This window comes from Ovis aries, chromosome 16 (assembly GCF_016772045.2).
Source record: "Ovis aries strain OAR_USU_Benz2616 breed Rambouillet chromosome 16, ARS-UI_Ramb_v3.0, whole genome shotgun sequence".
In the NCBI taxonomy this organism is placed as follows: Eukaryota; Metazoa; Chordata; class Mammalia; order Artiodactyla; family Bovidae; genus Ovis; species Ovis aries.
Window position 1 is genome coordinate 10,132,217 of NC_056069.1, and position 25,450 is coordinate 10,157,666.

The 25,450-nt window shown below is 37.5% G+C and overlaps 2 protein-coding genes across 6 annotated transcripts in view; both read right to left on the minus strand.

Annotated features, from left to right (window-relative positions):
• The window catches only part of BDP1 (B double prime 1, subunit of RNA polymerase III transcription initiation factor IIIB), an 82,470-nt gene that overhangs the window by 6,417 nt on the left and 50,603 nt on the right, over positions 1–25,450 (minus strand). For all 5 annotated transcript variants that reach the window (XM_027980020.2, XM_060400237.1, XM_012096785.3 and 2 more), the window contains 13 exons: positions 24,897–25,022; positions 20,638–20,674; positions 20,070–20,165; positions 17,879–18,104; positions 17,235–17,395; positions 14,905–15,055; positions 14,518–14,698; positions 12,445–12,508; positions 11,892–12,063; positions 10,967–11,171; positions 6,043–6,082; positions 4,026–4,290; positions 1,947–2,193 (listed from right to left, as the gene is read on the minus strand). In XM_027980020.2, coding sequence (XP_027835821.2) covers positions 1,947–2,193; positions 4,026–4,290; positions 6,043–6,082; positions 10,967–11,171; positions 11,892–12,063; positions 12,445–12,508; positions 14,518–14,698; positions 14,905–15,055; positions 17,235–17,395; positions 17,879–18,104; positions 20,070–20,165; positions 20,638–20,674; positions 24,897–25,022 — 1,971 coding nt within the window. The remainder of the gene's footprint in view (positions 1–1,946; positions 2,194–4,025; positions 4,291–6,042; positions 6,083–10,966; positions 11,172–11,891; positions 12,064–12,444; positions 12,509–14,517; positions 14,699–14,904; positions 15,056–17,234; positions 17,396–17,878; positions 18,105–20,069; positions 20,166–20,637; positions 20,675–24,896; positions 25,023–25,450) is intronic.
• Positions 333–1,285, minus strand: LOC105602480 (proline-rich protein 13-like). The gene has a single exon (XM_042233700.2). It carries the CDS (start codon positions 1,204–1,206, stop codon positions 790–792), a length of 417 nt encoding a protein of 138 aa, XP_042089634.1. The 5' UTR covers positions 1,207–1,285; the 3' UTR covers positions 333–789.

The following is a 25,450-nucleotide window of genomic DNA, read 5'->3' on the forward strand; positions in this document are numbered from 1 at the left end:
TTTAGAAAATGAAATTACATTTCCACTCCTCCACCACTATATTAAATAAGAAAAACAAGTGCATTTTGAAGAGTAATATCTCAGCCCGGTAAGGATGGACCAAACTGGCACGGTGACACTTGGTAATTACTATTCTCCAAAGTAATTTTTTTTTTTTTTTTTAACCAGGAGAAACAGCTTTATTTGGACTGAGAGTTGGAGAGTGAGAGAAGGGCCTGAGACAGCATACTGAGTGAGAGAACAGAGATTACTTTTCAAAATGGCAGTCAGAGCTCATCAACCAAATGGACTCGACCTGCCATCAGCCTTGCAGTGAGCGCCATCAATAAGAGGCCTGCTCGGAAATGTTTATTTGCCACTGAATCACCCAAGCATGCTACAATTATAAGAAAGGTACAGGTCGCTTTTCATTTCCATAACTCAATGTCCACAGCATCTCCTCAATCATAAGTATTACAAAAGAAAGTAAAAAAAAAATCACATTTAACAGATCTTAGACTTGTCTTTAGTATTTTAGCTCAAATCTTACCATCTTCAAAAAACAGTTCTGTCAAACTCATCAGCTAAAAGTTCTATTCAAGCAGTGAGAAGATGGCCTTTGTTAGCCCGTGGCAATTCTTTTCTGATTTGTCCTAGCTAGTTAATGCTGAACAGCAGAATGAGGCTTAGATTGCAGGGGTTGGGGGGAAGGGGTAGCAAGAGTTAATTTCCCCCAGTACAAGATGGCATCTGAAGCTTGATGGGAGAGCTGAACTGGAGAGACTTGAGGGAAGGGTCCAGGCCCTGCATTCAGTCAGAGTCACTGCTGGAAGAGGAGGAGGAGGAGGAATGCTTGCCATGCTTATGGTGTTTCTGCTTCTTTTTATGAGCTTTCTTCATTTTCTTGTGCACCTTCTTGTCAATTGCTATTCCTGGTCCTACTATACCAGGAACCAATGGATTCACAGGACACATGCCAGGGCCAGGTGGTGGGTATGGAGGAGGGTAGGGACCTGAGGGCTGGCATCCTGGATATCCTGGCTGTGGCACAGGATGACAGGGCCCACCAGGGGGAAAGGCTGGATTCCCCCGGGGTGCTCCTGGGGGAGTGGGAAAAGGGCCTGGAGGAAAGGGAGGGTTGGCAAGTGGTGGATGGGCAGGATTGCAACCTCCAGGATACCCAGCGTTAGGCGGGTGTGGATATGGTCCGGCATTGGGATTCCACATGTTCAGATGTTTCCTTCAGCCCAGGAATGGAGAAAGAAGAGGACTGGGGTATCCAGACGTCTGGTCACCCTTACACCCTCTCCAAAGTAATTTGCCAACAATAATAAAGACTCATAAAATTCTGGTCTCGGAATATAATTGTAGGAAATAACAGAAAATACTTTTAAAATGTTAAAAATGTTCTTTACAAAAATACTCTTTCCTTTGAGGCTCCATGCTATCCAATAATAGTCACCAGCCTTTTCTTTGTTGAGATAAGTCACTCCAATATTCTTCCAAAGTCTTTGATATAAGTTCCCAGATTTTTCTGCCCTAGTACTTGCTATGACAGCTTTAGAATGCACAGAAATGAAACATGCAAGCAAATTCTAATGTTATCATTCCTTGAATTCCTGTAGGTGTCAGGATGTTTTTCCTAAAGGAAATAAAATGCAAGCACTGCTTTGTTTTGCTTCCACAAAAGGAGCAAAAAGGTCAGAAGGATCTTTGCAGTAAAGGACTGGCAATTAAGTGTTCATTTATGGTTAGTTCAATGGCTCTGTACTAAACTAGCTGTAACTTTCTAATTCAGCACCTTATCTTCTTCTAATAAGTAGGGTAGGATAACCAGGAAATGGATTAGAGTTGCTATGCAATAATTTCTGACATCCAGATGAAGAAAGCAATTACCATGTCTTTCCTAGTTGAGCCTGATAACCAATCCATTCTATACAAATAAACAAAGAACAGTTATCACATACCTGAGTTGCTGAACTAGCATTATTCGTATGTTGAGTATTGTCAACAACACTTGGAGATGGAACATCAGAGGACTCTCGAGTTTTTTTCTGGCTTACACTAGGCAGATTACATCTTTTCAAATTTTGTCTTGATACAGGTATAACAGGTTTTAGGCGTTTCTTACAATGAACCTGTGTAGGTTCATCAGAGTCCAAGCTATTCTTTGAACATAGTAAAGACAAAAATCCCAGGGGTCTTCTGCCAGGTCTAGAAATGCAAATGTAAAGATATTCAAGAATTTCCAGAAAGACACATTCTTTTTTTTTTATAGTCACTAAATTTTTCATAGGCAGATTATTATAGTAAAGAAACTAAAAGCAGGAATGCACAAAATTTTATAGGACAACATCAATACCTGTATAATTAAACTTTTTTTTCTTGCCCTGCTGCCCAGCCATTGGGATCTTAGTTTCTGCACCAGGGATCAAACTCACACTCCCTACATTGGATGCCAGGGAAGTCCAGGAAGACACATTCTTAATAGCAACTTCTTTCCATGAATGCTAAACTGGTACATGGGATACCACATGAGCGGCACATCTTCTAAGTACTGATACCACTAGGTATCGAATATCACTATGCCACGCCAAATACTTGTGACGAAAGTCAAAGCTTTCTCTAGAGTCGTACTTATCAAGCTTAAAAGTGCATACAAATTGCCTGGGGAGCTTATTAAAATGAGGCTTCTGACTGAGCTGAGGAGGAATGGGGCCTGAGTTCTGCATTTCCATTAAGTTCTCAAATGATGCTCCTGCTGTTGGCCCCAGGACCACATTTTGAGTAGGGGTCAGCAAGCCATGATACACATGCCAAACGCAGTCCACCAACTGATTCTATAACTAAGCTTACTGGAACAGAGCATGCTTATTTGTTTATATATATATACGATTATATAATCACAATGTAATATGTAATGTTCTATAGAACCCTTGTTCTAAAACACTGCTTCTCAACTGGTTTAACCCAAACTCCCAAGACGTTGCCTTCATTCTATTTTAAGCACATTCCTAATTCCAGAAAAGATGTAGTTTATATAACAAAAAGAACAGATTTGTTAAATATGCTTTTTCAAGCATATTTGAAAGCTTATTTTCAAGCTTATTTCAAGCTTATTTTCAAGCATATTTTCAAGCTTCCTCCCACTTTCCTTTAGTGGAGACTGGTACATATCCTCCCCTCTTCAATTCAGCAACACCACATTAATGATTTGAATGCTGCTGCTAAACCAATAGATGTCTATAACCCAGCAGACTTGCTTCTAGTATAAGGACATAATGTGGGAGAAGCTAGTTTGGGCTTAAATTTCACACTCACTCTTATAGGGAGAAAGCCAGAGCTGACCTCTTTGGTATGCCACAAGAGAGAGAAATGCACACATTATCTGGGAGTTCAATAAAATAACTTCCAGACTACTTCTGATGTCAGCCCTATGTCTCACACCATCCACATCTGTACTGGGAGCTACAGTGTGGTAGAATAAATAATTATCAAAATAATAACCATGAACAATCTGAAAAAGAAAATGTGCAATCCTAAATTCTAAAGATTTTCTATCTAAAAGTCAAAGTTTCAGGACTGAAAGTCCGTCGTCATCATTTAGTTGCTAAGTCGTGTCCAATTCTTGCAACCCCATGGAATGTGGCCTGCCAGGCGCCTCTGTCCATGGGATTATCCAGGCAAGAATACTGGGATGGGTTGCCATGTACTTCTCCAGAGAATCTTCACAACCCAGGAACCAAACCTGGGTCTCCTGCATTGCAGGCAGATTCTCTACCGACTGAGCTATGAGGGACGCCCTGACCTTAAAGTTAAGCTCTTGTCATACGGAATGTCCTCTGAAAGGGTCTGGCATTAACTGTATTTCCTTTGATGACACCTGTTCCCTTTATATTAATGACAGAGGGGTATGTTCACAAAACACCATCCTTAGTATTGGACTTAGTCTTTATCCATGTTATACCTATTCCATATAGGTTTAATTTATCCACTGAGAACAAAATGTGCACAGAAAAGAAACATTAAAGACTTTGTCATAATACCTGGTTAGGGGGGGTTTCGAAGACGATGTGATGCTGCCCATTTGTTCAGATTCAGAAGCAGCACAAGTTCTTTCTTCCTTATCAGACACCATCATCTCATCCTGAGGTAACTGAGATGCATCCTTTTCTTGTGTATCTGTTATTTTATCAAGAGATCCAGATCTGATACTCTGAGAAGTTGGTTCAAGTTGCTCTTTCGGAGGTTCTGAAATTGTCTGTATGTTTCCTGAGGTAGGGAAGATATCCTGTCCCTTGTAAGACTCCCCTTCAAAAAAGAAAAAAATGGTAAGCACATATGCTGAAATTAATATTCAATTATACTGCAATATCTGAAGAAGAAAACCTATGATTATTCTATCGTGAACCTACTTTGGTAAGTTCAATTAAAAATTAGTCAAGTTGCTTGGACTATTAGGAATTTTTTAAAATTTTATTTATTTTAGTTTTAACTGTGCTGGGTCTTTGTTGCTGCGTGCAGGCTTTCTCTAGTTGTGGCAAGCAGGGGCTACTATCTACTTGCAGTACACAGGTTTCTCACTGCGGTGGCCTCTCAATGCAGAGCACAAGCTCTAGGGCACTTGGACTTAGCAGATGTCACATGCAAGCTCCAGAGTGCCTGTATTTCAGCAGTTGTGATGCAGGCTTAGTGGCCCTTCAGCATGTGGGGTCCTCCTAGACCAGGGATCGAACCCGTGTCCCCTGTACTGGCAGGCAGATTCCCAACCACCAGGGGAGTCTCAGGCATATTATAATGGATAAAAGCTGTGGGACAGCTTCTATGCTCAGATATAAAATAGTTATACCAATATATCAATATTTTGACTTAGAAAAGCTTTCTCCATAAATATTTCTTGAACTAGCAAAATGAAAAAGTATCACTTTCTAATTAAAGGGTAAAGCTAAGATCAGAATGGCCGTCACCACTCACAAAATCTACACACAATAAATGTTGGAGAGGGTGTGGAGACAAGGGAAACCTCCTACACTGTTGGTAGGAATGCAAACTGGTACAGCCACTATGGAGAACAGTATGGAGGTTCCTTAAAAAACAAAATATAGAGATACCATATGATTTAGCAATCCCACTTCTGGACATATATCCAAAGAAAACTGTAATTTGAAAAGATATGTGTACCCCAATGTTCACTGCAGAATTATTTACAATAGCCAGGAAATGGAAGCAACCTAAATGTCCATCAATGGAGGAACGGACAAAGATATGGTACCTATAGTTAATGGAATATTACTCTGCCATTAAAAGGAATGAAATAATGCCACAAAATGGATGGACCAAGGGATGTCATATTGAGTGAAGTAAGTCAGACACAGAAAGACAAATATCACATGGTATCACTTATACGAGGAATCTACAAATGTACCTATTTACAAAACAGAAATAAGAGTCACAGATGTAGAAAACAAACTTATGCTTACCAAGGAGGAATGGGGGGTGGGATAACTTGGGAGACTGGGACTGACATATAGATACTACTATACGTAAAACTAGATAACGAATAAGAACCTACTGTACAGCACAGGCAATACTACTCAGTACTCTGTAATGGCCTATATGGGAATAAGATCTAAAAGTGGATATATGTATACGCATAACAGATTCAATCTGCTGTATAACAGAAAGTAACACAACACTGTAAATCAACTATACTTCAATAAAAAGTAATTAAACACAAAAAAGGTTAAAGCTAACTAAGGACCTATAAAAACTGCCTTATACACAGCTTTCTAATTCCTTAAATGTAACTGTTGAGCTTTTACAGGAAATCCTGGAATTATATGGTTTTTTTTTATTAAGTATAGGATGAAAGTAGCTTTTAGGGCTATCAAAGTGCTAAACCTAAGATCTCAGAAGGGACCAAAAAGAAAAGAAAACAAAACAAAACATCCTCTAATAATAAAGGCTTGATTCTTGGAGAAAAATGAGCAAGACTCATCTTCTATCCCAAATTTAAACAACAGTTATGAAGGGTACTAAGCAAAATGCAATCATTTCACTCACCTGTTTCCTCCAAAACATTTTTTAATTCCTTTGAACACACCTGTTTCAAGAAAATTTACAAAAAAATATTATAGTTGTCAAATTTGATTTTATTTCCTTCCTTTAAAAAACAATTCAATTTTTTTTGTTTGTTTTTTACTTTTTTGGCTGCCACTGCAAGGCATGTAGAACTTTCTGGACCAGGGAATGAACCATCACCTCCTGCAGTGCAAGTACAGAGTCTTAACCCCTAGACTACCAGGGAAGTCCTCCTTCGTTCTTTCTTAGGTAAAGAAAATCGGTTATCTCCTACAAAACACTAGGGTCAGACATGTTTCACAGGATTTCTATCAAACATTATGAAAACATTATGATAGATGCTTCTATCAAACACTGCAGCTACTATTTAAAGTATTCTGTAGCATAACAGAAGAGGAAAAGCTTCCAAATGCCTTTTACATAGCAAGTGTAATACTGATCCAACTAAGCAGTTTTACATCAGTGCAAAAACATCAAATGAAGTATTACCAGCATAATTTAGCAGTGCCTCAAAAGACTAAAACATCATAATCAAACAAAGTTTGGGAATTCCCTGGCAGTCGAGCTGTTAGGACTTCACATTTTCACTGCCTAGGGCATGGGTTCAATCCCTGGTTGGGGGACCAACATTGCATAATCTGTTTGGCACAGCCAAAAAGTTTGTTTCAGGAATGTAAAGATGATTCAGTATTTTAAAACATTAATACAAATCAACCGATCTGAAGAGAAAAATAGCATCATCTCTCTATTTGCAGGAAAAGTATGAAATAGTATTCATTCTTGGAAAAAAAAACCATGTAAAATTGAATAGACAGGTATTTTGTTAACAACATAAAATATTAACTACTGCAGTCCAAAAGCCGGCTCCCATTTCATAAACACTGGATATATTCCCATTGAAGTCAGGAGTGAGAAAAAGATGTCTAATATCAGAGCTGTTTTCTGATTTTTTAAAAAGTTATATTAGCCAATATAATTAGAAAAAGAAAGAAATTCAAGGTGTAAAAAGTAGAAGAGAAGAATTAAAATTATATTTGCAGATGATATAACTGTTTACTTAGAAAACTCTAGAGAACCAACTGAAAAAATATTACACACAATGAGGGGAATTCTGTAAAGCATTCTAAATTAAAAGAACTTAATGATAATAGTAACAAAAACAAAAAAGATAAAATTCTTAGATATAGCCCAGTAAGAAATAAACCAGATTTTTATGAAGAAGAACCTAAAACAGCATTAAGAGACAGACACAAAAGAAATCTTAAAGAAATGGAAAGACACACAGTGTTTCTGGATAGGTACATTCAGCATCACATTTATGATGTCAGTCTTCTCTGTGTTAATCCGTCAAGGTAGTACGATCCTAACACAAGTACCAACAGGGTTGTTTTTTTTTTTAAGCTCCAGATAAGCACATGCTAAAATTAATATAAACTTTAAAACATAATAAGCAACTAGGGAGATCTTGGAAAATGAAGAAAATTGTACTGGGGGTCAGGGAGGAGAACAGACTGTCCCTTTAAGATATTAAAGCACTGAAAAGCTACAGTGTGAAACTGACCCCAGAACAAATAGGTAAATCAATGCAGAAGAAAGAAAATTTAGGAATATACCCAAATATTTATGGGAATTTTATTTAATTTTTAATGTTTTTTTCTCAAAAACTACACCTTTATTTTATTTTTTGGTCTCGAAGTACAGCACACAGGATCTAATTTCCCCAACCAGGTACTGAACCAATGCCCCCTACGATGGAAGCATGCAGTTTTTGGTTTTTTTTTGGAAGCATGCAGTTTTAATCATCAGACCACCAGGGAAGTCCCCAAAAGTGGAATTTTAAATCAGTGGAGAAAAGATGAATTCTTCAATAAATGATGCTGGGACAAACAGATAGGTATCTGGGGAAAATTAAGTTGGTTCCTCTGTTCTTAAAACCAAAATAAATTCTAAACAAATCAATGATATTAATTAGAAGAATTTATATTAATTTCAAGGTACACTTTCAGTGTATAACATAATCTCCACAGACATACATAAAAAGACTAATTAAAAGAAAAAAATTTTTGAGCTTGCAGGATTTCAGTTCCCCTACCAAGGATTGAACCTGGGTCCTAGCAGCGACAATGCCAAGTTTTAACCATTGGATCATCAGGGAATAGCCCAAAAGGCTAATAAATCCGATTACAGAAAAATAAAAATCATTTGTATATCTAAGTGCAATGTGTATACATTCTAGAATTCAAAATTATAACCAACTTTTTAGAAAATAAATCTCTTAAATAGGCCCAACAGACACTGTACATCCTTTTTTTAAGATTTAGTCACTCCAAAGTACAGCTATCATTTTTTAACATGTGTGCTATGGTCAGTCATGTCTGACTCTCTGCGACTACACAGACTATAACCTGCCAGGCTCCTCTCTGTTCGTGGAATTTTCCAGGCAAGAATACTAGAATGGGTTGCCATTTCCTTCTCCAGGGGATCTTGCCGACCCAGGAACAGAACCCAAGTCTCTCGTGTCTCCTGCATTGGCAGGCAGGTTCTTTACCACTGAGCCACCTGGGAAGCCTGCCATTTGTTAAACGGAATATTATAAACTGGTGGCATAATTTTGCATATAATGATATGCTATGATCTTTTCTCCATGTCATTAAATATACTTTTAAAATAAAGTGAAACAATGTCTGCATAGAATGCTAACAAAATGTTGAAACTGGATGACAGATACATAGGGATACAAAGGCTAAGCACCGAAGAATTGATGCCTTCGACCTGTCGGTGCCGGAGAAGACTCTTGAGAGTCCCTTGGACTGCAAGGAGATCAAACCAGTCAATCCCAAAGAAAATCAACTCTGAACATTCATTGGAAGGACTGATGCTGAAGCTGGAGCTCCAGTACTCTGGCCACCTGATGTGAATAGCCGACTCATTGTAAAAGACACTGATGCTGGGAAAGACTGAAGGCAAAAGGAGAAGGGGATGACAGAGGATGAGATGGTTGGATGGCATCACCAACTCAATGGAAACGAGTCTGAGCAAACTCTGGGAGATAGTGAGGGACAGGGAAGCCTGGCGTGCTGCAATCCATGGGGTCACAAAGAGCAGGACATGACTTAGCAACTGGACAACAACTACCTTTTTAAATGTTTCAAGACTGTCACAATAAAAAGTTAAGCAAACAAGTCTCCAGAAGAAAATCACAAAAAGCAGAATTAAAAGACAACAACCTGAAGGAACTTCCCTGGTGGTCCAGTGGTTAAGAATCTGCCTTCCAGTGGCAGGGGCTGAAGATTCGAACCCTGGTCAGGGAACTAAGACCCCACAGGGACCCTCACGTGCAGGGCAACTCAGCCTGCACACCACAACTAGAGAAGCCCTATGCAAGCTGCAATTAGAAAAAGCCCCCTTACTGCAACGAAGACCCAGCACAGCCAAAAAGAGAAGACAGCAACCTAAGAAAAAAAAATTTGCAACTCATATCACAAATATTCAAAATAGACAGTTCCTCTAAATTTATAAGATAAAGATCAACAAACCAAGTTGAAAAATAGGGTAAAGAATACAGTCATGTCACAGGAAAGGAAATAAAACTGGATCTTAAGCATATGAAGTGAAAGTCTCTCAGCTGTGTCTGACTCTTTGCGACCCCACGGGGACTATACAGTCCATGGAATTCTCCAGGCCAGAATACTGGAGTGGGTAACCTTTCCCTGCTCCAGGGGATCTTCCCAACACAGGGATCGAACCCAGGTCTGCATTGCAGGCAAATTTTTTACCAGCTGAGCCACAAGGGAAGCCCTAAGTATATGAAAAATGTTCAACTTTATACATACTAAGAGAAATTAAAAATTATTCTGGAATACCATTTTTTAAACTATTAGATATAGAAGAATATACCACTTCTGTTGTCTGCTATAACCTAAGGACTACTGGTCTTCAACCATCCTTGTGAGAATATAGATCCTAATCTTTCCATAGTGTAGTATCCTATGATGAGAACCAGAAACAAAAACGGAGAGGATGCTTAACAAACCTACAACACAGAGGCCAGTAACTGAATCTGCACAGTACTGTCAGGCATCCCTGAGGTTTATGACTGAGCTCAAGAAGTCTGTGTATTTTGTAAGGAAACATTTCAAACAGAAGAGAGAGCAAAAGAAATGCCCTGGAACATGAAGAAATATGGTGTACTCAAGAAACTAAAAAATGGCCACAGTAAGGCAGAGCCCAGCACAAGATGAGATTAGACACAGAAAACAACCACATGAACAAACAGGGCCTTAGAGGTTCTGGTTTTATTCCTAAGAGCAATGGGAAGCTTTAAGCATGATGATAATGGTAGTGATGATATTCCCAGGTGGCGCTAGTAGTAAAGAATCTGCCTGCCAATTCAGGAATTCAAGAGTCGTGGGTTTGATCCCCGGGACGGGAAGATATCCTTGAGAAGGAAATGGAAACCCACTACAGTATTCTTGCCTAGAAAATCCCATGGACAGAGGACCCTGGCGGACTATAGTCCAAGGGGTTGCAGAGAGTCGGACATGACTGAGCACGCGTGCGCACACACGCAATGATATCACTATTACCATCTTACACAATAGAGACCTCATTCAGTATCATTCCTGCGATCCCAGAGCTTTTAACTGGTACAGCCAAAACCCACATCCGTATGATGCTCTCAGTCTTATCTGTAGCCAACGACAATGAACTGGGAATGGGTTTCCTGAGTAACATCCAACAATTTCCACCTAGAACTAGTAGAAAGTAAAACTCCAAAACCAGTTTTATCTGGATTATTTGTGGTAGAAACTATTAGAACTATGTTTATACCAAGAGTCTAAGGGAAGAACAGAAATAGGTCCATTGATATGGGATCTCACTTGTTTAATGATTCCTTCCATCTTACCTCAGAGGTATATTTTTGACAATCATCTATTGAAGTGAGTGAAGTTTTTTTGGCAGGAGGGACATGGTCACTTTCATCAACGCTACAATGATATCTCTTCCTAGATACAAGATTCAAATTAGCAGCAGACTTTTCTGAATCATCTCTTTCAGAATTAGATAAACACATGTCATCTTGACCTACGGAAGTTCCTGGAAAACTGATACTGCATAGAAAATAAACACACAGTAAATTAATTACTTAATGATGTTAAAGGCTGAGCTACTCTCAAGAAAACTACCAAAGAAACTTCTAAATAACTAATATATACATGGCCACAGTCACAAAAATGTTAGTTTTCAGCTCCATTCATACTTAAGAGCTCACAACTTAAATTCCATAATACTGAATTAAATCTGAGGCATAAAAATGTTTTGTCATTAAAGTTTAATTTTAGTCTAAAAGATTTCTTCCTAATAGGAAAGGCTTCAATTTCAGATGTTACTTGATACACAGTTAAGCATCTTAACCAATGACTATTAAAATACAACTTAAGAATTTTACAGCAAAGAAAATGAGTATCACAAATATTTTAAAGTGCATCCTCTTTGTACTATTTTTGTAAATTTCTGTGAATGTATATTTATTTCAGAATTAAAATGTATACAATGTAGCCACATCTTCAACAAATGATATTTTATGATCCACATTGCTAATTTTTTCAGCTTTCAAAATACTTAAAATACCAACAAAGTAGTATTATACATTTAAATGGCAACTTTGTCAGCTATAAAATAGTAATTTTTCTCTAACTTATCACATAATTATTAAATGAGATCTCCATCACAATTACAAATAAGGTTGGTGAATGGCTTGTTCAATCAATTTTATTCAATTCATAAAGCACCCCTTCCTCCTAGCAAAAACAGGTCAGATGATTCATTACCTCATGTCTTCTCTTTCTTTTGTATTCATTGATTTGACCAATATGGGCGCCGGCAGTAAAGGATTTGGCATTAACTGCATAGTGCTATCAGCATATTCTTCTGGGATTTCCACCAGAGTTAAGATGAAAGTTTGTTCATCCTCACCATCCTGATGTACATTAACTAGATTGACTATCAAAGTTTAAAAGTTAGAAATGAAAAGCTGAACTGTGAAATGACAGAAAATCACTAATTTATTTCATTTCTAAAATGTCTCATGACAGTTTATTCCAAAGAATAAAAAAACTAAATTATACCCCTCAAGAAATAAAGAAAAAGTAATTTCATAAAGGATAAAGATGATTCTCTACTGAGAAGATTTACAATTCCTTTTTTATAAGATTTATAATTCTGAATAACAAAGCTTATATACAAAATATTTCAAGTATCTTTTAAAAAAAAATTTAAGGCCGTCATAGACCAACGAAACTGCTTTTTTTTTTCTATAGTCAAATGGGGAGTAAGTAAACATACTATTAAGTCCTATAATACCACTGAAGCAGATTGTCATACCTGTTATGTCTTGAAGATCGTTCACATTCTCTTGCTGGACTTCTGGAATACTAGTTGGTATACACTGCCATAAAAAATTAAAAGAGTAAGGTTAACCAAATCTAAATTTTAAAAAGATTTCCTGACAATGTGAACAGTTATTGTTTCAAAACTCAACAACTTGGCTAAACTAAGCAGAGAATTTTTCAGGTGTTTTTAAACTTTCAGATGTACCAATAAAATGTTGATTCATTTAAATAAATATACATATATATACAAAGGAATTATGAATAAATTGCTAAGGATGTGTAGAATATGAAATGATTTTTGAAGTGATAGAAAAGGGAGACACAAACCCCTCAACCTTCTCTCTATCCCCACCTCAGCAGCCACCGCACCATTAGGAGGTGACATGTATATGGAAGCAAACTGGTCTCTTTGCCTCCAGCATGGCTCCATCCAATCTGTTTTCCACAAAATTGTAAACACTGTTTTCTCTAAAATACAGTTACAATTATAATTCTCCACTGCTTAAGATTTTTTTTTTTTAATTTTTACTTTATTTTACTTTACAATACTGTATTGGTTTTGCCATACATCAACATGAATCCGCCACGGGTGTACACGTGTTCCCCATCCTGGACCCCCCTCCCACCTCCCTCCCCATATGCTTAAGATCTTGAAACTTTCATTTTGCAACCAACAATGTCAGTTAATTGATTCAGGCAAGAATCATTAATGCAAACTAAATTACTAAATGGAAAAAGTGCTATTATAACAGAAAAATCTGGTGGGTACCATTCTACCCCAGAGATCAATTAGTATCACCAATAATGGGATAAACTGACATTATGTGTCCCCTGATATGATCAGTTCAGTTCAGTCATTCAGTCGCGTCCGACTCTTAGAAACCCCACGGACTGTAACACCAAAGAGTAAAAGATCACCCATATAGTAACTCTTGCCAAAAGACACATAACTTGAATCTATAATGAGAAAGCAATAAAAGAAATCCAGACTGCAAACTAGCTTGGACTCTTCTAAAAGGTCAAGTACACAAAAGAGGAAAAAGAGCAGGAGGACAACTCTAGATTATAAGAGTAAGAAGAAATGACAGCTAAATGCAACATGAAAGGCTTGACCGGAACCGTGTGTGATAACAGTACTATCATTTCTCTGTAAGGAAACGTCCCTGGTCCTATAGAAACTGTGGAGTATTTAGGGGTGAAGGCTCATGTCTACAGCTTACTTTCAAATGGTTTAGTTTTAAGTATCTACCAAGACGGACAGCAACACACAGAGAAAGTGATGTTTACAGCCAGGAATGCATGCAAGTAAGGCAAAGTGTTAACAGATTTCTACGTCAGATTCTGGCAACTGTTCTCTAAACTAGAAATTATTTCCAAATAAAAAGTAAAAATTAAAAAAATTGGGCAGTAGGGGAAAATTCAGTAACTTTGGATATAACCCAAACTCCTTAGCAAGCCATAAAAACTCCTTTTATGCTATGTCCCCAGGCTGCCTAACTTCATCTCTAAGCACTTTTTTCACTTATATCCCACTCACAACTATTCATACAGTCCCGGAGCATGTCATGCCCTGTCACACTCGTTCTTCGTCCATGTTCCTCTCCCTTCACCTACCTAATTCATACTTTTCTTCCAGATCAAGGATTTGCTCCGGGCTGGATGCACATTAGAATAACTACAGGAACTTGAAGCAAGAGTTCTCGCTGTACAAAACACTTCCTTTTTTAAAACTTGTACAGAAAGCTAGCCATTGGTTATTTTATCTCTATGTTCCAGAGACTAAAAACACACTCAGCAAAAATTCTACCACATACATTCTCACAAAAGCAAAGTTATAGGGAAAGAAGAAAAGATTAGTCGCTGTCAGAAGCTGGGGGTTGAGAGGAGGAGTGACTGAAAAAGGACACTGGAAAATTTTGAAAGTGATGGAATTGTTTATGGATCAGTTATATAATGTATATATGTTTATCAAAATTTGTGAAATTATACACCAAAAAGGGTGAAGTTTGCCGTGTGTAAATGAGAACTAGCTAGCCACTCCCTGCCATATTTTACATCCTTTTACCTCTGGCACATTTAGTGTGAGCACAGGATCTCCGTTAAAGTCCTTTCCCAGAGGCTCTTCAACAGAACTCTCACCAAGACCCATGCCCAGACCGCCTGTGTGGGGCCCTGACTCAGAAGAGACAGCGGGAGCAACTGATGATATCGGAACTTCTTCAGATCTCCCTTCTTGATCTTCACCTCTGAAAGACAGGTTAGTATATATCTGAAATCAAGGAGACGGCCACAGAATAATATTTAGAGCTGGTATGTCAAGGGTCACCTCATTTAATGGTTTTCCAACTTTTAAGACATATTAAATGCAATAGAACAAATTTTTACAGCTACGCTTATGGTCAAAGGTGACCCAGAATATGAAGCAAATCCCAGAACATCTTTCCTCTCTTACCTCTCAGTTAGGTGAGCTTCCTGTGAAATACTGGTCTCTTCAACACCATGTGCAGATGCCACTTTGCTCTGCTCTGTACTCTCTGTTGCCGTAACCGACCCGAGGTTTTTATCTTCTAATTCTGTTTCTTGAGAAGCATTTTTCTCAGTTTCTTAAATAAAAAACACATTTAAAACATACACTTTACAAAATAGTAAAGTTAAAATCTCCACATTAGAAATACATTCTTTTTTCAAAGATTACTATACAGTGGTTCTTTCAAACTTCTCCTAATCCAAAAGCAAGCTTTTTCACATGGCAGAAAGGTGGTCTGGGCCAGTTACACTTTTTATCGTAAATGAGACAATTAATGAATCTGCATTACACCTATTTCACTCCTGGCAGCCACAACCATTATTAGTTCAGTTCAGTTGTTCAGTCATGTCCAACTCTTTGAGACCCCATGGACTGCAGCACGCCAGGCTTCCCTGTCCCTCACCAACAACTATATTTCTACTTTATTATAACAGCAGTATAATCAAAAACACACACAGAGGTTTAGAGTGGGTACTCATGAAGTCTGGCTATCCACCCTAGGGGAAGTGTTGCGGAGGGAGCTGATCTGTAAAGAATAATGTCACAAACAGGAAGACAATGACGTCTGTATAAAGAGGCAACTGGACCCTGTACACTGAGAGATCTTCTGGGTACTGCTCAAGCCAAAGAAATGAATTTACTAACTAAATCACAGGCACTGCTGGCTCAAAGGAAATATCAGAAACCAGGAACCCCAGAACAGGGGAAAAATGATGCTAAATATTCAGATCCTCTACATACGGAGAAGACTGAATACAATCTAGACAGCCTACCACTACTTTTCCTGCTCCCACTAGTACCCTAAGGGGTTGGCACCTTGGCAGGAAGGGCAGATGGAAAAGGAAGTGGGACTAGGGTTCAACATGTAAGTCACAATATAGTGAGGCCATTGAAAAAACTGAATAAATGAAATTGAAAAAATGGAACAAGAGCACTATGCAATCATATGGAAAGATTTTTTTCACTATTTAAAATTTAAATAATTAAAAATTAAAATTTAAATAATTTTTTTAATCTTTAAAAATGGAATGCACTAACATAAAGAACTCAATAATGAAAAACAACTCAATTCTAAAATGAGCATGGATCTTGGGAGACGTTTCTCTAAAGAAGATATGCAAACAAGCACATAAAAAGATACTCAACATCACTAGTCAAAAAGGGAAATAAAATGCAAATCAAAACCACCAAGATAGGACTTCACACCCACTAAGATAGCTATACTCAGAGACAAATACTAACAAAGGTTTGGGTGGATGCAAAGAAATCGATACCCTCACTGAATGCTGGCAGAAATATAAAATGGTGTAGCTGTATTTGAAACAGTTTGGCTGTATCTCAAAAGATTAAACACAGAATTACCACATGACCCAACAATTCCACTTGTAGGCATAAACCCAAGAGAAATAAAAACACAAGTCTACACAAAAACATAAATGAATGTTTTAGCAGCATTATTTATAAAATCCAAAAGGTGAATATACTAACCACTGAACTGTACTTTTTTTTTGTCCGGGGGCGGGGGGGGATTGTACACATAGCGCAGCTTGTGGGATTTTAATTCCCTAACCAGGGATTGAACCCATGCCCCTGCAGTGGAAGCATGCAGTCCTAACCCCTGGACTGCCAGGGCATTCCCAAACTGTACACTTTAAATGGTGAATTCTATGGTATGTGGGTTATCTCAACAAAACCGCCACCTTCAAGAAATGTTGGACAGTAGATATGATATGCATATATTTTTGTTCTTGCTGAAAGGAATATACATGTGTGTACATATATGCGTGTATGTGTGTATATACATATACCCTTATTTAGATGCTCACGTGGATGAAACATTCCTAGAAGTCTATAGTAAAAACCGACACTGGAAATGGGATTAGGGGACTGGGAACCAAGAAAGGAGGAAGTTTTAAAAATTTTTCCCTTTTGGGTACTGTCCTGTTTTCTGCTACATGCATGTATGCCTAAGAGATGTATGCTTGAGTACTGACATATAAACAAGACGGAGAGAAATATATATACATACATATACACAAAAAGAAAGTTTGGTCAAGTAAATATAGTGAAAGGGTAATAATTACTGAAACTAGTTGGTGGATTTATGGGTATTTTATAGCTCATTCTACTTTCGGTATGTTTTAACTTTTTAACAGTTAAAATAATTGCAACAACTGAATATCCCATTTGAAATGACAATAAAATTTCTTGTGACAAAGTAATTTTGTAACTTTTAAGGGAACAGTAAAGTTTACCTCTTTGAATTTCCACTTCTTCTCCTTTAGTTACAAACAAACTAGGAACTTTCTGATGAGCACCAAATCTCTTGGTCCCTAACATCTTCTTAAGATCTGGCTTGGGCTTGGCAAATCTACTTCTTTTTCTCACATTATTGGTCACTTCAGAAGTTGTAGTCCTAGAAACAGGTGAGAAGAGAAACTGATCAACTGTGGAAAAAGTCTCTCTCTCACCTTGATTCCCTCTATCCAGCACTGGTACAGTTAAATGCCACCTTCTCAGGAGCTACATCATCTAGGGTATTTATTTCTTAATGCTAAAATTATTACATGGTAGAAATATCTAAAAGCTTTGAGAAAAGAAGAGAATCTGGACCAGTTCTGTAAAACGGGGATGATATTTACATAGCACTGTTTCTTAAAAGCTTGAAACATGCACTGTGGTTAATTTTAATATGTAAACCATTAAACTAAAATCAAAATCAGCTAATCCTTACTTTTAAAGGGTAAAAAACTAGCACTGCCCACTTTACATTTAATTAATTATTACTCAAAGGTATTAGCCAAGTTGATGGTTGGTTTATATATAGTTATCAATTGAACACTGTAATTTATTTTATAAAGCTCAAAAAACAGTAATAGTTTAATAAAGCAAAATAAACCTGGATGATGTAGTGTTTTCCTTTACTTCTGTCAAACCAATTTCTTCTTTAGTATTCTGTTTATCCACATCCAATACAATCTTGTTTTGTTCTACTGATGGAGATGTATTATGGCCAGGTGAAGAAGGTTCTTGACATTCATGAACAATTTTGAGATTTACATTATCTGGGCTAAAAGGAATATGGCTTTGATCGACTGAATGAGCATCAGGAAGTATACATATTCCTATTACAGGAAAAAACAGAAAATTAAAATTGACACAAATAGATGTCCAAATAAATCCTTCAACATGCGGCAACTGCCAAATTCTTTCATTAAATTTTTTTTTTTTTTGCGGGGGAGTGCGGCCACCACCACACTGCACAATGTGTTGGATCTTAGTTCCCTAACCAGGGACTAAATCCGCATCCCCTGCAGTGGAGGCACAGTTTTAATCACTGGACCACCAAGGAAGTCCCTAATGGTTTTTTTCTTGAGTAAACAATGTGTTAAAGATTTATTAAATGCATTAAGGAAAGGACCGAAGGAATGATAAAATGGGTAAAACACATTTGAGAAACTAAATATCTATATTATTTTCAAAAATATGCTCTTTCTGGTTCTAAAGTTTAAATTTATGACCTCATATCTCATGCTAGCAATTTGACATGTTCTAAGTTTAATAATTCTTATAGACTGAAACTTTGTTATTATAAATAAATCTTTTTGTTACTTTCAGTAACTATATAACCTCAGATGAATTTCAAGACAGGATTATCTTCATTTATGATTTTTTAAACCCAGTATTTTATGTGCTAGACATTTGTGACAGGTTGCAATGCAATACTTTCCCACTGAAAAAGGGGTCCTACAGGGAACACAAATCAAGAGACTTCCCTGATAATCACACAGTTATGGGCCTAGAAGGCTGACACTTCAGTGGCAGGTTCCCTGTCAGCAGTTAAAATAATTAACAGCAGCATGCTGCTGCTGAGTCGCTGCAGTCGTGTCCGACTCTGTGCGACCCCATAGACGGCAGCCCACCGGGCTCCCCCGTCCCTGGGATTCTCCAGGCAAGAACACTGGAGTGGGTTGCCATTTCCTTCTCCAATGCATGAAAGTGAAAAGTGAAAGTCAAGTCGCTCAGTCGTGTCCGACTCTCAGAGACCCCATGGACTGCAGCCCACCAGGCTCCTCCGTCCATGGCATTTTCCAGGCAAGAGTACTGGAGTGGGGTGCCATTGCCTTCTCCGAACAGCAGCATAATTAACATAATTATCCAGTTAATATACTTAAAGTAGAAGGTAGGCTTCCCAGGGGGCACATGGGAAAAGAATCCACCTGTCAATCCAAGAGATGCAGGTTAGATTCCTGGAAAGTAGGAAATGGCTACCTACTCCAGTATTCTTCCCTGGAAAATTCCATGGACAGAGGAGCCTAGTGGGCTACAGTCCACGGGGTCGCAAAGAGTTGCACATGACTGAGCGCTCAAGTGCACACGCACGCGCGCACACACACCCACACACCCACACACACAGTAGAAGGTACTTCGACAGTAAAGACCACAGGCTAAAATCCAATACTAAAAGTCTTGGCTGACACGTATTTAGACTAACATAACAGTCTAAATAATCTCAATGACTGCTACTATCCTTCACACTGCATTTGACTGTCATGTAATTGAGAAGTCTATCTAAAGCAGCAGCTCCTCTGCCAAAGAAATGTGCACAGAGAGATCAGTGATCAATGAACTTAGCTGACCAATGATACTCAGGATAAAGGTAGAGGACTCATGAATACCTATTTCCTTAGTAAACCCAGTGCACTATGTGAAAATAGAGGCCACTACATTTGGAGGGCCAAGTAAGTAGGATGGATCAATACATGTGTGTGTGTGCTTGTGTGTGTTTAATCGCTCAGTTGTGTCTGACTCTTTGCGACTCCATGGACTGTAGCCTGCCAGGCTCCTCTGTCCATGGGGATTCTCCAGGCAAAAATACTGGAATGGACTGCCATGTCCTCCTCCAGGGGAGCTTCCCAACCCAGGGATCATATACATACATATTACCTTTTCTAGAAAAATAATAAAGTGACACTAGCTTCAAATATATAAAGGCAGATAGTCACTTAATATTCAAATATGAGTATAATCTCTTAAACAATGGATCTTAAAGGTTTCTTCTTTTGTTAGGACTTCAATTTTATTCTTACCATCACTCTGTTCTGGGCTAATCTCTGACTGCAACACCAGATCTCCCATAGTCAGTAGGGTTATGGCAGCTTCAGTGCTCCCATCGTTGGTACTTTCTGAAAAACCAAACCAACATTAATAGAAGAATGAATCTGGAAAATTACGTTTGTTTGCTTAGAAAAGAATTTCAGTATAGGTGTTTATCCTCTATTAACAAGTTTCCATACCACTAACCCCTTACTAGGGTAGTGTTTCATTCAGTTTATATACTACAAATAAAGAAAGTAACAACTGTTGACTTTAACCCACTGAAGTGCCTCCTTCCCATTAAATAACTCAATACCTTCAAAGGAAATATTCACATCTGTGCATTATCAGAGAAAATACATTCTTCTTTATTAAACAGTTAATCACTCTCTAAAGCAGCATTCCAAGAATCCAAGCTTCTCCTAGAGATAATACATTCACCTGCTAAACCTTCTCCTTCAACTTTTTAGCAAGCTGACTCATTTACTATCACCACTGCTAAATCACTGTGCTTGTTGGGGTTAACCAAGAATTTTTAGCAGTTTCCTTATTAACAGTTACCTGTTTCAGCTTGGGAATGTTCACCTATGGTCATTTCCTAAAACAGCAAAAGAAAAGTATTAACAATATCTTACGTATTTTCCCAAATACATGTTCTGTATATCAAAAAGCACTACATTTACAGGTCTTTCAGTGCCTTTGGCTACAATGGAGTAGAAATTTATAATTATTTATAACATTTCACAAACAACAGAAATGTAGTTTAACAGTCAAATATTTTCAACTCTTGCTCCTTCTTTTACCTTTTCCTTCTATGCAAATTTTAACTGTAGTCATATGTAACAAGCATCTGCCTTTCTTATTCACTTTCATAATCCTTCAACTTCAGTCATACCTGCTACTAGTTTTGACCCAATGGAAACCAAGGTCTGAAGAATATCATGAATTCTTTACACTACTAGTTGGCTTCAAACTTTAAAAAGAATTAACAAATTAAGAATGTATAGGGGCATCTCTGATGGCTCAGTGGTAAAGAATCAATCTGCCAACGCAGGAGACTTGGATTCAATCCCTGATCCAGGAAGACCCCACAGGCCGTGAACAACTAAGCCCATGCTCTGCAACTACTGCGCCTGTGCTCCAGAGCCTGGGAGCCACAGCTACTGAGACCGCCTTCTGCAACCACTGAAGCCCATGTGTCCTGGAGCCCCTACTCTGCAACAAGGGAAGCCACCAAAATAAGGAGTCCGCACACCGCAACGAAGAGAGTAGCCCCGCTCCCCGCAGCTAGAGAAAGCCAGCGCAGCGACGAAGGCCCAGCACAGCCAAAGTACACCAAGTGATTATTTAAATAAACACATAATGTATTAAAAGTTCATTTTTAAAGAGAAAAAAGAGAAGTAGTTACAGGATCTATGCCCGGCATGACAACACGAGGAGCTCTGCTGGCCCTCTCCCCAGTGAAACTGGCAACATTTATTAAAGAGCCACCATTTAAAGCCTCTAGATCTTAAGGGCATAAGATGCGCATATGTTTGAAAAACTGTTGAAAATTCAGTAACAAAGGTGAAAGTCCGTGGTATTTGAACTAAGACTGTTCTCTCCCTCCCTTCAGCTCAGTAAGGCAGAAACTCTACCTCAGACTGCTGCAGCCAAGAAAACTGGGACCCTTCTCCCTGCAGGCCACAGCTGGAGGGCTTTCAGTTCCTGATATCACGAAAATTTGGTACCAGATTATCACAGATAATAGATTAGTATCTATTATGAATATGGACCGAAAAAAAATCCTCCATAAAATACTAGCAAATTGAATCCAACAACATTAAAAAATTATATGCCATGACTAAGAAGAATTTATCCCAGGGATGCAATTTTTTGGTTTAACATCCAAAATTCAAATCAATGAGTTACATCATATCAATACAATAAAAGACAACAATTACATGATCATCTCAAGAGGTGCAGAAACAGCATATGACAAATTCCAACAGTCTTTCATGATAAAACACTCAACACAAAGTAGGAACAGAATGGAACTTTTCAATTTGGAAAAGGGCACCTATGAAAAATCCACAGCTAACATCAAACTTAATGGTGAAAGACTGGATGCTTTTCCCTTCCTATATTCAACACTGTACTGGAATTCTAGACATGGTAATTATAGTAAGAAAAGAAATAAGACATCCAGACTGCAATGTGTGATAAAGTGAATTATATCCCCTAGAAAGACACGTTGAAGTCTTAACTCCCAGTACTGTGAATGTGACCTTATTTTGAAACAGGGTCTTCCTACATATAATCAAGTGAAGATGACGTTATAGTGGGTTAGGGTTAGCCCTAATCCAGTCAGACTGCTGTCCTCATAAGAAAAGCAGGCACACAAACAGGGAGAACAACATCATGGGCAATGGAGGCAGGGCTGGATTGTGTTGCCACAAGCCAAGGAATGACTGCCATCACCAGCGGCACCTTGATTTTAGAATTCTAGCCTCTAGAACTATGACAGAATAAGCCACTCAGATCATAGTACTTTGTGACAGTAGCCCTACAAAAGTAATACAGAAAGGCAGAAGTAAAATTACCTCTATTCATATATGCCATGATCTTGTATATAGAAAATGCTAAGGACCCCACTAAAAAACTGTTAAGAATAAATGAGTTGGGCAAAGTTGCAGGATACAAGATCAATATACAAAAATCAAATGCAGTCCTATAAATTTGCAATAAACAAGCCAAAGCTGAAACTAAAGAAAACAATTCCATTCACGATAGCATGAAAAATAAAAATATACTTGCAAATGAAGGAAGCACAAAGCTCATACTCTGAAAACTACAAAACACTGTCAAAAGAAATCAAAGAAGGGCTAAGTAAATGGGAATATATTCCATGTCCATTGACTGAAAGACAACATTGTTATGAAGGCAATACCTATTCCTCCAACTGATCTACAAATTCAATGCAATCCCAATCAGAATCTCAACTGACAAGTTTATAGAAACTGATAAGTTGATTTTAAACTTCATGTGGAATTCCAACAGACCCACAATAGACAAAACAATCCTAGAAACAGAAAAAAACTGTAAGTCATCCTATTTTAAATTCCCAAACTTATTACAGAGCAACAAAAAACAATACAGCCTCTCCAGCATTAAGGCAGACAAATAAATCCATGGAATAGAATTGAGAGTCCACATATCTGCAGCCAACTAATTTTTGACAAAAATAAAAAACTTCAATGGGAAAAGAACAGTTTTTTCAAAGAAATGATGCAACCATTAGACAGTCATATGCAAAAGAATGAACTGGGACTCTAATCTCACACCATATAAAAGTTAACTCAAAATGAGGAAACTCCCTGGCAATCCAGTGGTTAGTACTTGGTGCTTCTACTGCTGGGGACCCGCATTCAAGCTCTGGTCAAGGAACTAAGATCCTGCAAGCCACATGGCATAGCCAAAAGAAAAAACAACTCAAAATGGATTAAAGACTTAAATGTAAAACAGGAGTAAATCTTTAAGACCTTAGCTTTGGGAAAGGATTCTTAGATATGACAGTAAAAGCATGAGACAACAAAAACAGATAAATGGAACTCCAAGTACTCTAAAACACTGTCAAGGATATAAAAAACAACCCACAGAATGAGATAAAACATTTGAGAACCATTTATACAATTAGGAACTTATATCAAGAATATAAAAAAATTCTTACAGCTCAAAAAAAAAAGGCAAATGGACCAAAATAAATTTTAAATAGGCAAAGACTCCAAACAGACATTTTCTCCAAAGAAGATATAAAAATGTCCAATAAAAGCACATGAAAAGATGCTCAACATCATTCATCATTAGGGAATACAAATTAAAACCATAATGAGGTATCATTTCACACCTACTACTAGGACAGTTAGATCCAAAAAGTAAAATAAAAAAGTCAGGATGTGAAGAAACTGGAATTCTCATATATCACTGGTGGGAATATAAAGTGATGCAGTAACTTGGAAAACAGTCTTCTAGTTACCATATGATACAGCAATTATATTTCCATGAATGTACCCAAGAGAAACGAAAACATATGTCCATACAGAAACTTGGATGCGAATGGTCATAGCAGCATTATTTATAATAGCCAAAAAATGGAAACAATCTATATGTCCATGATCAGATGAATGAATAAAGACCATACTGTGTGTTTATGTCCAGAATGAGAATCTATAGAGATAAAAAGTAGGTCACTGGTCACCTAGATCTAGGGAAGGTTGGAAGGAAATGAGGAGCAACTATCAATGAGCACAAGACTTCTTTTTGAGGTGACAAAAACGTTCTAAAATTGACTGTGGCAATATCTAAAAACCAATGAAATGTATACTTTAAATGGATGAACTGAATGGTGCGTGAACTGTATCTTAATAAAGCTGATTTTTTTTTAAGTTATAAGACTTCACTTATAAAAACAAGTTAAATACCAAGCAAGTGAGCAAGAGTGTGCCAAGCAAGTGAGCAAGAGTGCGCCAAGCAAAAGGCAACTAAGTATGTTTTAGATAATTGAAATTTAGTTTATATTTAATGCATCAGAATTTTAACATAAGTCTAAGAAGATATTAAGAGCTATTTCCATACACAAAAATCTATACTTTTCAAGTGAAATATAAAATCCATAAATTATTCACTAGTTTCTACCATTTACACTTTCAGCTCCTAGAAATAATAATGCCAATCATATAGATTAGGAACTAACGATAAACCTACAGCTTTCAAAATAAACTTTGAGTCTTTTGAAAGTAAACAAAGAATTAGAGGTAAAACATAATAAAATGGATGCTTACAACTGATAATGCATTCAAATTTTCTTCTTGTCTCATTTCTTGAGGAATCACATCCACGTTTGATGAAAGTTGATGTTCAACAACAGTTATGCATCCTACATCTGTGACATTCGTGGGGATTACAAGCTGCCAACATGAACGGTTTCATTATATCATTTTGGCATACCATCACAGGAAAACAAAATGAATCTAAAATAAAATATTAAACTGAAGCAATAATTCACATTCACACACAATTTAAAAACCTAAAATACAGTAATTCTTATTGATTGACATCATCTTGGCAAAAATGAAACATTTAAGGGTTTTGAAGGGTCTGTGATTCTGAGGAACAGAAAGCAAAACATCCAGGACTAGTCTTCTTAGTGCCCAGCATTTTACTTTCCATGACCCCCAACTTGTCCCTACTTTCCCATAATTTCTCTCATCAGTCTGTCAACACTCACAAAATGCTTCCTAAAAACGAGCGGGCTATAGGTACAAGAATACATAGCTCAATAAGACAAGCTGGTCCCTGCCTGCAAGTGAAATTAATTTGTCTTAGTATTGTTATA

Bases quoted from the DNA above. Each gene is read 5' to 3' on its own strand.
- LOC105602480 (XM_042233700.2), bottom strand. From the start codon at position 1,206: ATGTGGAATCCCAATGCCGGACCATATCCACACCCGCCTAACGCTGGG.